We start from the raw sequence: 13,118 nt of genomic DNA, 5'->3' as shown, positions 1-13,118 counted from the left end.
CCCCCTTCACCTGTAACACCCTGGAAAGCCTGGTTTTACATAAAATCACTACACTGTCGCTATTGCGTTTTCACTGCGGTTGTTGTGCTGCGTACCTGTTTTTATTGGTCCAAACTCTGATTCAACCGACCAACCAATCAGCCTCACCAAAACCTGTCAGCGTTAGCATGTAGCAATTTTATGGAAACCAAGCTTAGAGACGAGTATTCATATCTATCACATCCATATCAGAGTCATCGTTTTATACCCATTTTACACTAAGCAAATTTAATTGCGCGAAATGAAAGCATTGTTTCGCAAACCTGAGCCCTGATTGGTCGTGAATTTTTCACTTCGCAAAAAGTAGAAACAGTTCAAACTACTGATTTCACTGAAGCGAAAAACTCCGATAGAAATGTGAATGCATATGAACCAACAATTTTGATTTGCGCGAATAAATTCGCTTAGTGTAAAACCGGCTTTACAGTTAATGCTAAAGAGCCTGCAATGTAAAACCATACGAGATAATATATCAACCACAAAATTCCCTTACCAGAGATGTTAATAGAAAAGTAATTTAATTGCATTAATAACTAATTCTCATTAATCTCATTATTAACAGCTTTAATGAATTACAAATTAATCTCTGGCTGATTCAGTGTTGTAAGTACATGTCATTATTAATCAAAACAATTAACTTTTTAAATGCCATCAATTTGCCCTCAATTGTATGTGTGACTAAACATAATCGACTAAAACATAACCAACAAATTGTTTAAAGCCCCATTGCAACTTTATATTGTGATTCCTATACATAATTATACTGTAGTATGTTCAGACAGATCTTGATGTGCATACAACCCAACCAATCACAGGGTTGAATTCTCAGTATGTTTAAATGCTAAAATAGACAATGCATACTCGTCAAAAATATTCCGTCACCTTGTGGAACCTGCTCTTTAATGGACTTTTCCAGAGCGTCAATGAAACCCAACATTCCGACCAATCGGAATGATTTATTTAATAGGTGGGGCTATGAAATGTGGATATGTTCTGCAAATCTGTATTCGTGAGTTAGTGGCGTAACAAAGAGGTTTGAGGCCCTGACTAGTGCACCTTTCGGGTCTGACTATCATGGGGAAAAGCCTCGTCCGTTTCAGCGTATTTTACTTTTTAAAGAAGTATCTTGATGGGGGGAGGGGTTTTTGTTGCACGTCAGTGCTCCATAAAAAAAAAGCCGCAATCGGCCAATGTCTGGAGTCCCAAGTCTCCCAGAAATCACGATGGCTTCCCGCACTCCGCAAACAAGCAGGAATCTCCCGAAAAATAACCATCTCCCACAAATTCAGAATATTTGCATACTTTCACTGCTTTATTATCAATTGGCTCATGGAAGTCAGTGCTGATGCACAGCAAAATAAAATTTTAAATGTTTCAAGAAAGCTTATTGACCAGATCAGTGGCGGATTCAAGGGGAAGCTGGCCCGGACTTCCTAAATTTTTCAAAATTATAAAAGAAAAATGGAGAAAAAGAAAACCCATATTTAAATATTAAGTCTGAGATTGCTATTACTGGCGTTCTAGAGGTGCTACAATCATTCATTGACAGACCTTCCGTCTGTGACGGTCTCTCCCTGGCCGTCTCTATTTCGAATTCTCGGATCTGCCACTGCAAATCTCCCCGAAATGACTTCTTCCAACTTGACCCCTGCAATGTATGGGGAAAGTTTAATAAACATCTCGGGGCCTGGGTCATAGCCGTTACACCACTGTTGAGAATAAAGCGGCACAATGCTGTGTCGTGGGACCTTCGCAATGTTATCCAGGAACAAGTTTAGTGACAACATCCATATCTTTCTCACCTATATAAACTTCATATATAGTTCTTAAAGATTGGTGGATAATCATATGATGTCTAATATACTATATGTGATAAATTTCAATCGTTGTGAAGAGTGTTCACAAATAATGTTAAATAAACTTGACTCTGCTTTAATTTTTTAATTGCAAAATTGTAATAGCAGTCTAAATCATTGACCAAAATTGTTCATCTGCAGTAAAATTAAAAGAATTGCTTGTCATACTGCCCTCTAATGTGGAATCTTGCATGCTAGACTCTAGTGTAGTTACTGAAATAATATTTTAATTGTAAACAGTCTGGATTTAATTGAATATGAATTCAATTGTTCTTATCAGTGTGAGGCCAGAAGAAAAAAAACATGCCAAAGTTAGTGCTAAATTATTTTGTGGAAGTCCAAGTTCTTTTTAAATGTAGTATATTTGCTACATTGTAATGTATAATGCTATGAATTTTGAAGAAAAATCATGAATGATATGAATTATATCATAAATAATTGAGTAAATTGTGAAGTTTAAAATTAATTTAAGAAATTGTTGGAACTAAGTACATAGATGGAATAGGACACTAGTTAATTTTTTTCAATTGAATGCAGGCGTACGGCAAGATAGGCTCTCCCTTGTTAACATTTTTGAAGGTTTAAAGGTTGCCCAGATCTACAATAATTGTAGCTTAAATTTAGTAGTTGTGATCATTAAAACTTGACAAATGCAGGGGAGATCCACACAGGGTACATTGCCCCAGGGCAGATCTAGGGGAGCAACAGGGTTAAGGCAACCCAAAAAATCAGAGAAAAAAGATAAAAGAGAAAGAAAGAAGATGGGAGCATGGTGCCAAAAACAAGCAATTTTTTATTTAAATTTCATTTTCCAGTGTTATGGTCAAGCATTTATAAACAAAATATCAAACGCCACCATCCACCTCCCCACAACATTGCTTGGTACTTTGTTACATGGCCCCTACCCAGATTTTTTTCTGGATCCACCCCTGTGGCCACTTTTTACCTGCTAAAATTGGAAATTCCTTTACAGAATAAATACAGCGTTGCCCCGATAGGGAAATTTGGCATACCTTGTGCCTCTGGTATTTTTTTTTTAATTTCTGAATCTGCTTAAGCTGATTAGCTAAAAAAGATATTAAATAATTGTGCTACAGATAGCAATACTAACAAAAAAAATACCCTCCCAAATAATTGACATGAATTCAGTGTGAGTTGATTCTATTGAGACAGCTGACATTGTAAATTGATATTAAATTGTTTCCGCAATATAGTTACTTATCAAGCAATTTCCAAGTATCAAGACAGTGACCTTATCATTCCTTTGTATTTGAAAGTACCAATCTAATGAGATCTAAGACAAGAGCTGTCATTCCCCTGTATTTTAGTTTTACTCTTTATTCTTGTACAGTTGAATATTGGAGTAAAGCCTATAATATAGGGACACCTATCTGTCGTCTATCTGTAAAGTTGCAATAAGCTTGAATTTACATGAGGTGGTGATTGTCATCATGTTTTCCCAGTACCTTCAAAGTTGTACTTTTACATTGTTGTACCATCTGCTTCCTTTTTATATATATTTTTTTTCTTTATTACCAAAACCGGGGAGGTGCTTGCTATATAGTACATCCTGTTGGTCATTCCAACACCAAGGAGGTACCATCCTGTTGGTCATTACCAACAACACCAAGGAGGTACCATAACATTGTTCGTTGCTAACATTAAGGTAGTACTATCCTGTTGGTTATTACTAACACTAAGGAGGTACCTTAATATTGGTCATTACTAACACCAAGGAAGTAATTTCTAGTTGGCCATTACCAACACCAAGGTAGTACCATCCTGTTGGTTATTACATCCTGTTGGTTATTACCAACATCAAGGAGGTACTGTCTAGTTGGTCATTACCAACACCAAGGTGGTACCATTCTGTTGGTTATTACCAACACCAAGGATGTCTATAAGTTCTGTTAGTCATTACCAACACCAAGGAGGTACCATCACATTGGTCATCATTGTCAACACCAAATGGTACATGCCTCTTGGTCACCAAGGTGGCACCAACTTGTTAGTAATTACCAACACCGTGGAGGCTCTAACTAGTACCTTCTGTTGATTTTTACCAACAAGGTGGCACTATAATTTTGGTTATTACGAACTCTAACATAGTACCTTCTTGGTGTAAGTATAAGAACGTTTATTTCAGTCTTCAAATTTTATGCAAATGATGGTACTTAGAGGTTCTGTAGTTGCGTTGGGGAGTGATGTCAAAAGATGATACATATCTATAGCATAGCTGCTTTTACTTTTTTTAGTGTAAATTAATGTTTTTAACAATTTTTGGACAATTTTATTCATTAGCCTAAATTGATGACTAAAATTGCAATTTACGAAAGTAAATAAAATGTAAACATTTTCTTTTCAAATGGATTGTGTTCTTGTTTTTCTTAATACTACATTAATTCACATCACATCACATGAATTTCAACACTTACAATTTCCATTCTTAAATATACAAAACACTTTTGTATTTACATAAACCTCATTAATAGTTGGCCAATTGCCTTTATCACAATAAAGCTAAACTAACAAGATTTGTAATGCTATTTTTAATTAAATGGGGAAAAAGAGTATTGGCAATTTTAACAGCCACAATAAGAACAGTAGTACAGCTAGGAGTATTGTTGGAGGGCTGATAAGAAAGCGAGGGGATTTTAAATAGAAACACAATTTGGACCATAATAAGCCATAAAAGCTCTACTTTGAACATACCAATCTCTGGATTGTAGTTCCTTTATTGTAGACTTAAAGCATAATTTTTACCATTAAATTCCTTTCAAGGTGTTTAATCAGACCAGATCCCCTTGGCAGTACAGTACTTTTGTTCAGATTCCTAGTGGACTACAGTAGTTAAACCCAGTGATGACAAATTTCTGGATCCATCACTGATGTTTTTTTTTTATCTGAGCAAGTGCATTTGAAGTGGCAAGGTCTGAAGTCAATACTGCAATTATCCAACTTAAACAATGGAGCTTCAACTCGAAATTGGTGTTTTTTTTTTTCATTCTGATCTAATTGCGAGTGACTCACCGCTAACAGGATGGAAGTGATACTCTATAAACTAAACTACTGTCCTCACTATGACAGGTACCTGTGATTTGCCCTTATATGGGTGTGATATGACATCATCATGTTCTTATATGGATGTAATATGACATCATGTCCATATACCTTATTCACTTTCACTTTTATTGCATCAAACTTGTCAATAAACAATACAGTTCACACACACAAAAAAAAACTAAGGCCACAAACTTGAATACAGTATATTGGGCAAATCACAAATAATGTGATGTGTCGACAAGGTATTTTGAGGGCTACAGCGGAGGTTGTTTTTAGTCCTGAGGTAAAAAAATCTTGCTTGGATTGGAACATAGATTAAAATCCTTGGATTAGAAATAAATAATTATCTTAACCAACAAACTCACAAATAAAAAAAAACCCAAAAAAATATTGAGTATATAATAAATATTTATTTATTTTGCTTATCATAATGCATATAAAATGTCAGTGCCTAAATAAATTCATTGCACTGAACAAAGCATTTTGAATGAGATTGGGATGAGTTTGGCCATACCACAGTTAAATATATTATGAGGGTCCACTTGTCCATTCAATAATACATTTTTAAACAGCAACCCTCCTTAATAATGCAGTTAATAAACAGCATAGAGGCACTTTTTACAAGTACCCACTTGTTCTTGGGTGGAAAGAGATACAACCATTGCTCAGATTGAGGTTTGAACCACCAACTTCAAGGTTGAAAACCACAACCACAGAAACAATGTTTTTTTTAGAAAATGCTGATATCTTCGCTAAGAATATTTGATTAAGAAATAACATGATGTTCAATGACGGCACCCTCTTATGACACATATTGTGGGAAACTTTGGGATGTTATGAAACTAGGTTTTGTACAAGAACTCTGTCGTCCAGTATGCTGTCCTCATGGGGGATATCCTCGGCTAGGACAATCGTACTCCCTTTGTTGACATCACTGTCATCATCATCCTCTAACGCACAGAGTAGCGTGTCATTCTCGTATGTCGGAAAGAAGTACCTGCAAATGACAGACAATATGTACCATAAATATAAATAATAATAATAATAATGTTTGACATTGATGATAATGGTGATTATATTAATAATGACTAACAATTGTATATGTTAGGGACTTGTATCTTTTCTTATAGCACTTCAAAAATTGCATTGAGCCCTGCAGGCCTCAGACAATTTTTTCAGGAAATAATGATTCCTTCAGCTTCTATTTCCTATAAAACCCGACTATAATTGCTTATTATTGCATTAGTTACTGGCTGTGATGCAGAATATATTGAATTATATGTTGAAGCCCATAACACTTACTGTGGCTGGTCCCATACTTTTCTGTCGGGCATCTTAGATATGTGTTGTTCTTTTGTCATATGTTCATAGAGTTCGTCTTTTGAAGGGTACTTTTCTTGGCAACTAAAGCACTTATTTTGATGGATTTCACGACGGATGAAGTTTATTAACTTTATTTGCTGGTAAAAATTTAAACCTATAAATAGAACCAAAAATAAAGGCAATACATTATTTTGAACACTTTCTCTAATCAATCATTATCAACATGATTATCATAATCCCAATACTTTTCATCACAATTATCTAATAAATATAACAAACTCTTGCTTATCCTAAGTAGCATTATCACTGCAAAAGCATTGTTTTTTATTTAAGACCCAGCACATAAATACAAAATAACAATAGAGTACAGTACATTATTTATATAATTATAAAAAGCAATCGGGTGTCAAAACAGTATACAAAATTCTGCATAAAATAGAAACAACAGAAAAAAAGCCTCAATAATATACAAACAATTATACTAACAGTAGTAATAATAAAAATAAAACTGCAGTATTACAAATGTATATCAGGTGTGTTTCCCAAATTATTACTAAATGATTAAGAATAAAAATATACTGTAACAGGCAAGGCATAAAGCCAGGCTGTGGAGGAAAAAAAATTTGTTTTATATGTTGCAAAAAACTGGGTTTTTTTTAAGACACAAAAAGCTTACTTGGCTCGGGAACGGTTAGTAAGATACAGATCTTCGAATATTTAACAACTGGGGGGGGGGGAGTGGAAAAAAGGGTGGCTACATCCCTTTTCTCCTAGTTTTTATGCTTAGATTTTTATTCTGGAGTCTGGATTAACAATTAATTCAAGAAATATAATGGTTGCACACTAAGTATTAGCTGGTCAATTATATTTATTCAAGGCAGTTAAAGATATATGGCTTTAATTCGATATTTCCTGCTGATCACTAATTCAAACCAGGCTTGAATTTCACCGCTAACGGGCTAGAAACCCAAGAATCGTCAAAACGCTTTGGAACAAGATTTATTTCGGCCATCAAAACTTATCCAGTAATCCATTTGCCGTCTTCAAATTCTGTCTTAATGCAACTGATGTAAAGGTCATTCAAGATGGTCATATATACCTAATGTTTTCTTGATTACACAGAGATCAAAATTATGAGTTTCTGTCAGGTGATTTAACATAATCGGCATTTCAGATGAGTTGTGGGAGCAAAACAAACAGACAATATTGGCAGTTGTATCCTCATTCCAATCTGCCCAGTTGCTGATGAGAAAATAAAATGTTGATTTAGTTTAGCTTATTTTTGGTCAGGTGATTATTTAATTAGAATTGAAATTTTTTATTTTGTGTACATATGTGGATTAGAAATATTTTAAGTAAGAAACAATTATTCATATTACAGTAGAAACCCCCTCCTTTGTGAAACCCCTATCTAGGAGACATTTTTTTGGCCGTGAGTTCATTTAACACTACGGCCAACCCCTATTCAGGGGACACCCCTATTATGGGGACACTTTTTTGGTCCCAAAAGTGTCCTCTTAATAGGAGTTCAACTGTATTTTGATCCATCCATCTCGTTGAAAACTGTGGGTTGGAATAGACACACTGAAGTTTTATGTAGTAATAATTATAATAATAATAATGGCATCTTGTAAGGTGCATGTATCCATCTCACAGAGCTGCTCTCTACGCTTTTCCACTTGCAAAGAGCAACAGCCTATTCTGCATTTCATTTATTATATTTATAAAGGTTACTTCATTTTATATTAATTTTCTTTTCTTTTTTTTTTTTCGTTTAAATAATACCTAAATGTACATTCATTAGTGTAGTGTCATGTAGTGTTTATTTAATGAGTATATTTACATCCCTCATCTTTTGGGACTTTCCCGCTACACATTTACATGGTTTTTGAACACGCATAAAAGAAACAATGAAAATAGGACTAAAAATAAAACTACAATAAAACTATACTTACACATTTAAACGTTAAATATATTTACCAAAATATATATATATATTTGTTTAAGGTTGTAATAATATTCTAAAACATAGTGTACTGGAAGTCTGCATGAGCATCCACTTTTTTATGTCTCACGCCTACTTTGTATTATCTCACGCACCATAAAAATGTTTAGAATAAAATCAATTTTATAGGCCGATTATACCCATAAAAATGAAGTAAATTCATCATTAAAATGTTAATACTTAGATTACATTTTGTAATAATTACATAGAGGATGCTATATTAGGTAATTAAAACTAACATAGAGGGCACTTTATTTTATGAGGGAGCTATACTGAGTGAGTGAATGAAAGGTAGAGGGGGCTATATACATATTATAATTACTAGAAATAACAGTTACTTACTCCGGGTCATCAGACTCTGTCTGTGCTAAATCTCTATCATCTTCTGCCCTCACAGTTTCCCAGTTCTTTCCCATTTCCAAGTAATTGATGATGTAGAATTTATCGTATTCTTTGTTCTTTGGGTTTACCTTCTTGTGTTGTTTTTTTCTCATGTGGTCTTTTAACGTTGTCCAGTCACGGAAGGTTTTCTCACAGTATAAACATTGTAATCTGTAAATAGATAAAAAGAATTAAATTTATTTTCCTAATATTATAAATTATTCCTCTCATTTATAAAAGTGGTGTGTCATAATTGCTATTACAATTATTTACCCCTGTTTTATTATAACTATTGCTGGTTCGAGACCCATTTTGGTAAGGGTTTGGTTGGTAAAATGTAGTCGTTTTGGATGAAGACTTCAACACTATCCAGTTTATAGAGTACTACAGTATTAAGTCACGATACCATGTGATACTACTCTGTTGCTATCGTTGCAAAAAAGCGTTCAACCCGACGCCATTTTCTTCATTGACAAACCATTGATCCAAGTTTCTAACGTAATTATTAAGATGTTGTATCTTACTTTTTTTTGTAAATTTTATTTGATACTAATATAATGCGAGCTTTTGTGTTTTTAGTAGATTTTGATGGTAAAATATTAGATTTTAAAATGCCTATTCCAGAAAGCCTATGAAGTCATTCAGGCGTAATGAACGGTAACCAACGTCTGTTGACAACAGAGAGCGCCACCTGGCGTTGTGACAACACAACTGTGGTACTCTATGCACACTTTAAAGAATTCAATTGCATCTTTTTTAGAAGAGTAGGGATCCACCCCAATACTCTGGTTTATTTCAGCCTCTGTTGTGGTGAAATGATATGAAGATACTAAGCTAATTATTCAAAATATATCTTTAAAATTATATAAAATAGTGAGAAAACCTACTTTTCAAGTTTTTCTTGTAATTTGTCTAGAAATTCATTTACAAAAACTGTAAAAGAAAATATCAAAGTTAAACATGGTTTTTTTAATAACGGACGATGCACCAAAAATAGTATTCATATACCAATAACACAATTCAGATACAGTACTAATAACACCATACACTGTACCAACATACTGAAAACACAATACACATATCATTCATTCATTCTTTATTCAGTCAAACATATACATTTACAAAAACAATGAAAATTGGACAAGCAACATGTCTTACAATATTACCTGAGTTGGCTAGGAATGATAATATTGATGAACACAGCTCAAAAGCCTACCGACCCAGCGACACCATACACATACCAATTACACCATCGCATACCAAAAACAATATACAGTACTTGTACCAACACACACCATACATATAGCAACACCACCATACACATACCAATAACACCATACACATACCAATAACACCATACCACATACCAATAACACGAGTAAACTTACCGATAACAACATACACATTCCAAAAACACCAGTGTACATACCACTACCAATAACACCAATACATACAGTAAACACAACCTACAACCAACTCCCTGCTACAACACAACAAACCTTTGGTAGCAATAGCATACTGTCTTCAAAGTGTCACAAAATGGCAAATAAAGCTAAATGCTTACCAAGATTATCTGATCTTCCGATCGCAAAACTATGATCATGAGACAAATGGTCTAAGAGCATTGATCTGTTTCCTTCAAACTTGTCACGACAGAAGAGGCAGCGTCGTTTGAAGGTTACATCATCTCGCTCCTTTTGAAGCTGGTGCAGTATAAAGTCAAGCCGTTTGCGTTGCAGGTACTCTCGCAACTCCTTGTCTTCCGTTAGTGTGTCCGACAACAGGTAGAAGTCTTCTTGTTCACCTAATGAATATCAATTACAAAAAAATATTATACATTTGAGTACCATGTAAGAAAATGGGAATGGTAACTTAAAACATTCATTCTGAATAATACCCTGTATTGTTTAGCCTTCCAGCTATTATATTCCATGAACATGGGACCCAAGGATCATGGTACATGCATACATACAGTGGTGAATTTAGAATGGCAAAGCTGTCCAATAAAGTACTAAAGTCAACCTGCTCCTCCCCTTCCCCCACCACAGCTACTGCACAACCACAATTGATCCAACTAAGCAATAGGCCTTCTGCTTCTCTCTGATTCTTTTCCAAGAGCTTCTTGGAGCTATCTTGAGCACCTTTTTCAAGGGTTGTGTAAGGTAAAACAAACCTGTGTCACCTGGAGACAAGTTACTGTTGGTAACTGTTTAAACTTACCTGGATCTTCTGGTTTGCAGTTAGTTCTGATGACAGAGCAAAATTCTTTAATTGGTTGTTGGGAAAAACGCACCTGCCAATACCTGATATAACTACAAAATGAAAGATAACAACAGAATAATTAACAATAGGATAGGATAGAAGGACTAGAGGGTGTTTTGGTGTGAAACACACAACAGATAACACACTGAGTAGTATGAAGAGTCAGTAGAGTCCTGGTGGTGATTGGGCAGTACACCTACAGACAAACCCCTAGTGCATTCTGTAACATACACATGGGTCATATAGCACACGGGACCAACGGCTTAAACGTCCCACCTGAAAGACATGTGCTATTGTAACTTGTATTTCAGCCTGTCTGCAGAAACACAAGGTGAGTAGCACTTAGAATTTAACCAGGGCACAAAGACCTGAAAGGTTGCTGTGGTTTAGCACACACACTACTTTATAATGACAATAATTAATAACATTAACCATATTAACAAGGAATAACAATAGTACTAATAGAAATATTAAATATTTTAATTATAATCTCTTGCAGGATAAACATAATAATACTGTAATACAGGTAGTAATAATAATGATAAGTTTTTTTAAATACATTGTCCCCATTAGGATCTTACCCGCCAAGGTCGCCAATCAGGTTCACGTCGGCAATAACAAGTTTGTGCTCATCTAACAGGTGCTTCAACAACGGATTCTTATCGTCGTCTATATTGAATGTTAAAGGGCAAAGTAGACAGGTGACAGCACTACGTTGTGAAGAAATTGTTGTTGTATCTGTAGTCTGATGCTCAGGGAGGTTTAGTGTTTCAAGCAGGACATCATCTGTGTTGCTCCGTCCCCCGACTGCCATTGAGGAATTCCTGCAGAACAATACAAACAACAATTGAATAATTTATTCTTGACTTGTATCTGTTGGTGAGCTGGAGGTCTTGTGACCACCTGACAATCAAATAGCAAGCTGGCCTACATCAAAGGTTTGTAACTTAAACAGGATATGATGGCCCACAGAATTGTATCGGATCTTATTTTTCAACTCTTTTAGATTAATTTTTGGACAGTTTTTTTATGACGAGTATAAAATAATCCTGTTTCACCGTCAGAATTCCTACTTTTTTCTGCTCTTTATGGTCTTGCATCTAGCTGGCTAAAAATGGAGCCAAATGAAGGGTTAATCTTCCAAATACTCTAAATGTAATAGTATACATATTTAAAATTGCATTCATTCATACTAACACTTATACTTATATAACACTAACACACGATCCGCAGACGAACATGATTTAAATAAAAATGTATATGATGTGCTGGACATATAGACCTTACTGCACTGTTTTTCAATCGTAATTTGCTATTTAAAGCCTTGTATACGCCAGAATATATGGTAGCCTCAAAATACCTGATCTTGCAAAGCCCATACAGTAGTATAAATTTATTTATTGTACCTTTTTAATATTCGCATGTTAAATTCATATTCATTATTCAAAAGTTTACCCAACTGAAGGATTTTTTTTGGAAAATGATACAAGCAAAATTTATAAAGTAAATAAATACACTAGCTGCATGGAAGGGAATCAGCACTGTCATGTAGGCGAAGGCTAGGGCCTACTACTAGTACCGTACTACTACTACTAGCTAAAGAGACCTTCCGAGTCATTTGTGACCTTGTTGTTCTTTTTGCTAGTCTGACTCAACTGTTGGCCTAGTAGGCCTACACCTACACTACTATGCTTTCTAGCCTACCAATACTATACATGGCCTATTATTGATTAGCTTGGCTTGGTCTACTGCTAGCTACACTACTGTACTGTAGGGGTCTTAATTTCCTAGTTTATGACAATTATTGAAAACAAATTACACGTGACTTCAACAGAATGATTGTCCCGTTGTTTACTTTTTCTAAGTTCACGCAACCTTCTCCATAATACATCGGCTGCTTGTAGTTTTAATCAAAATTCTAAATTAATAATTATTATATTTAATATATAAATCAATATAAATTGTTGTTTGTCATATTAATTATTTCAATTGCTCTAAATATATTTTTATGAAATTGAATATTTTAATAAATACAACATTTCTTATGAATTTATATTTATAAAATAAAATGGATATTCTGATAAACCGTGGATAAACTTTGACCCGTTCGTAGAAGGGTGAGTTTAGTGAGTTCTTTGTCCGATTTTCTTTTAAAATATCACCTTTTTGTTAAGAAATAAATATTTTTT

General features: G+C 34.5%; 2 protein-coding genes across 11 annotated transcripts in view; one reads left to right on the top strand and one right to left on the bottom strand.

The window, feature by feature from the left end:
* Nucleotides 1–3,423: 3,423 nt before the first annotated feature.
* On the bottom strand, nt 3,424–12,831 carry LOC117103933 (zinc finger protein 277-like). 4 transcript variants are annotated; one of them, XM_033244589.1, is made up of 9 exons: nt 12,749–12,831; nt 11,511–11,753; nt 10,888–10,979; nt 10,232–10,471; nt 9,555–9,600; nt 8,629–8,838; nt 7,381–7,523; nt 6,261–6,435; nt 3,424–5,955 (listed from the first exon to the last, which is right to left on the bottom strand). In XM_033244589.1, exons 2-9 carry the CDS (start codon nt 11,741–11,743, stop codon nt 5,793–5,795), a joined length of 1,302 nt encoding a protein of 433 aa, XP_033100480.1. In that variant the 5' UTR covers nt 11,744–11,753; nt 12,749–12,831; the 3' UTR covers nt 3,424–5,792. The 4 variants fall into 4 exon arrangements, with proteins under 4 accessions (XP_033100480.1, XP_033100482.1, XP_033100481.1 ...); XM_033244591.1 differs by having other exon boundaries at nt 12,785–12,803; XM_033244590.1 differs by having other exon boundaries at nt 12,634–12,770.
* Nucleotides 12,832–12,992: 161 nt separating this feature from the next.
* The window catches only part of LOC117103881 (protein polybromo-1-like), a 37,561-nt gene continuing 37,435 nt past the window's right edge, over nt 12,993–13,118 (top strand). For 6 of the 7 annotated variants that reach the window (XM_033244506.1, XM_033244502.1, XM_033244504.1 and 3 more), the window contains exon 1: nt 12,993–13,046. The gene's annotated coding sequence lies outside the window, so the exon portion shown is untranslated. Of the gene's footprint in view, nt 13,056–13,118 lie in introns of all 7 variants that reach the window. The other variant, XM_033244501.1, reaches the window with a different exon arrangement.

This window comes from Anneissia japonica, unplaced genomic scaffold (assembly GCF_011630105.1).
Source record: "Anneissia japonica isolate Jap-2015-1 unplaced genomic scaffold, ASM1163010v1 scaffold1810_len1271414_cov176, whole genome shotgun sequence".
Lineage (NCBI taxonomy): Eukaryota > Metazoa > Echinodermata > Crinoidea > Comatulida > Comatulidae > Anneissia > Anneissia japonica.
This window is presented reverse-complemented; position numbering and strand designations above follow the sequence as displayed.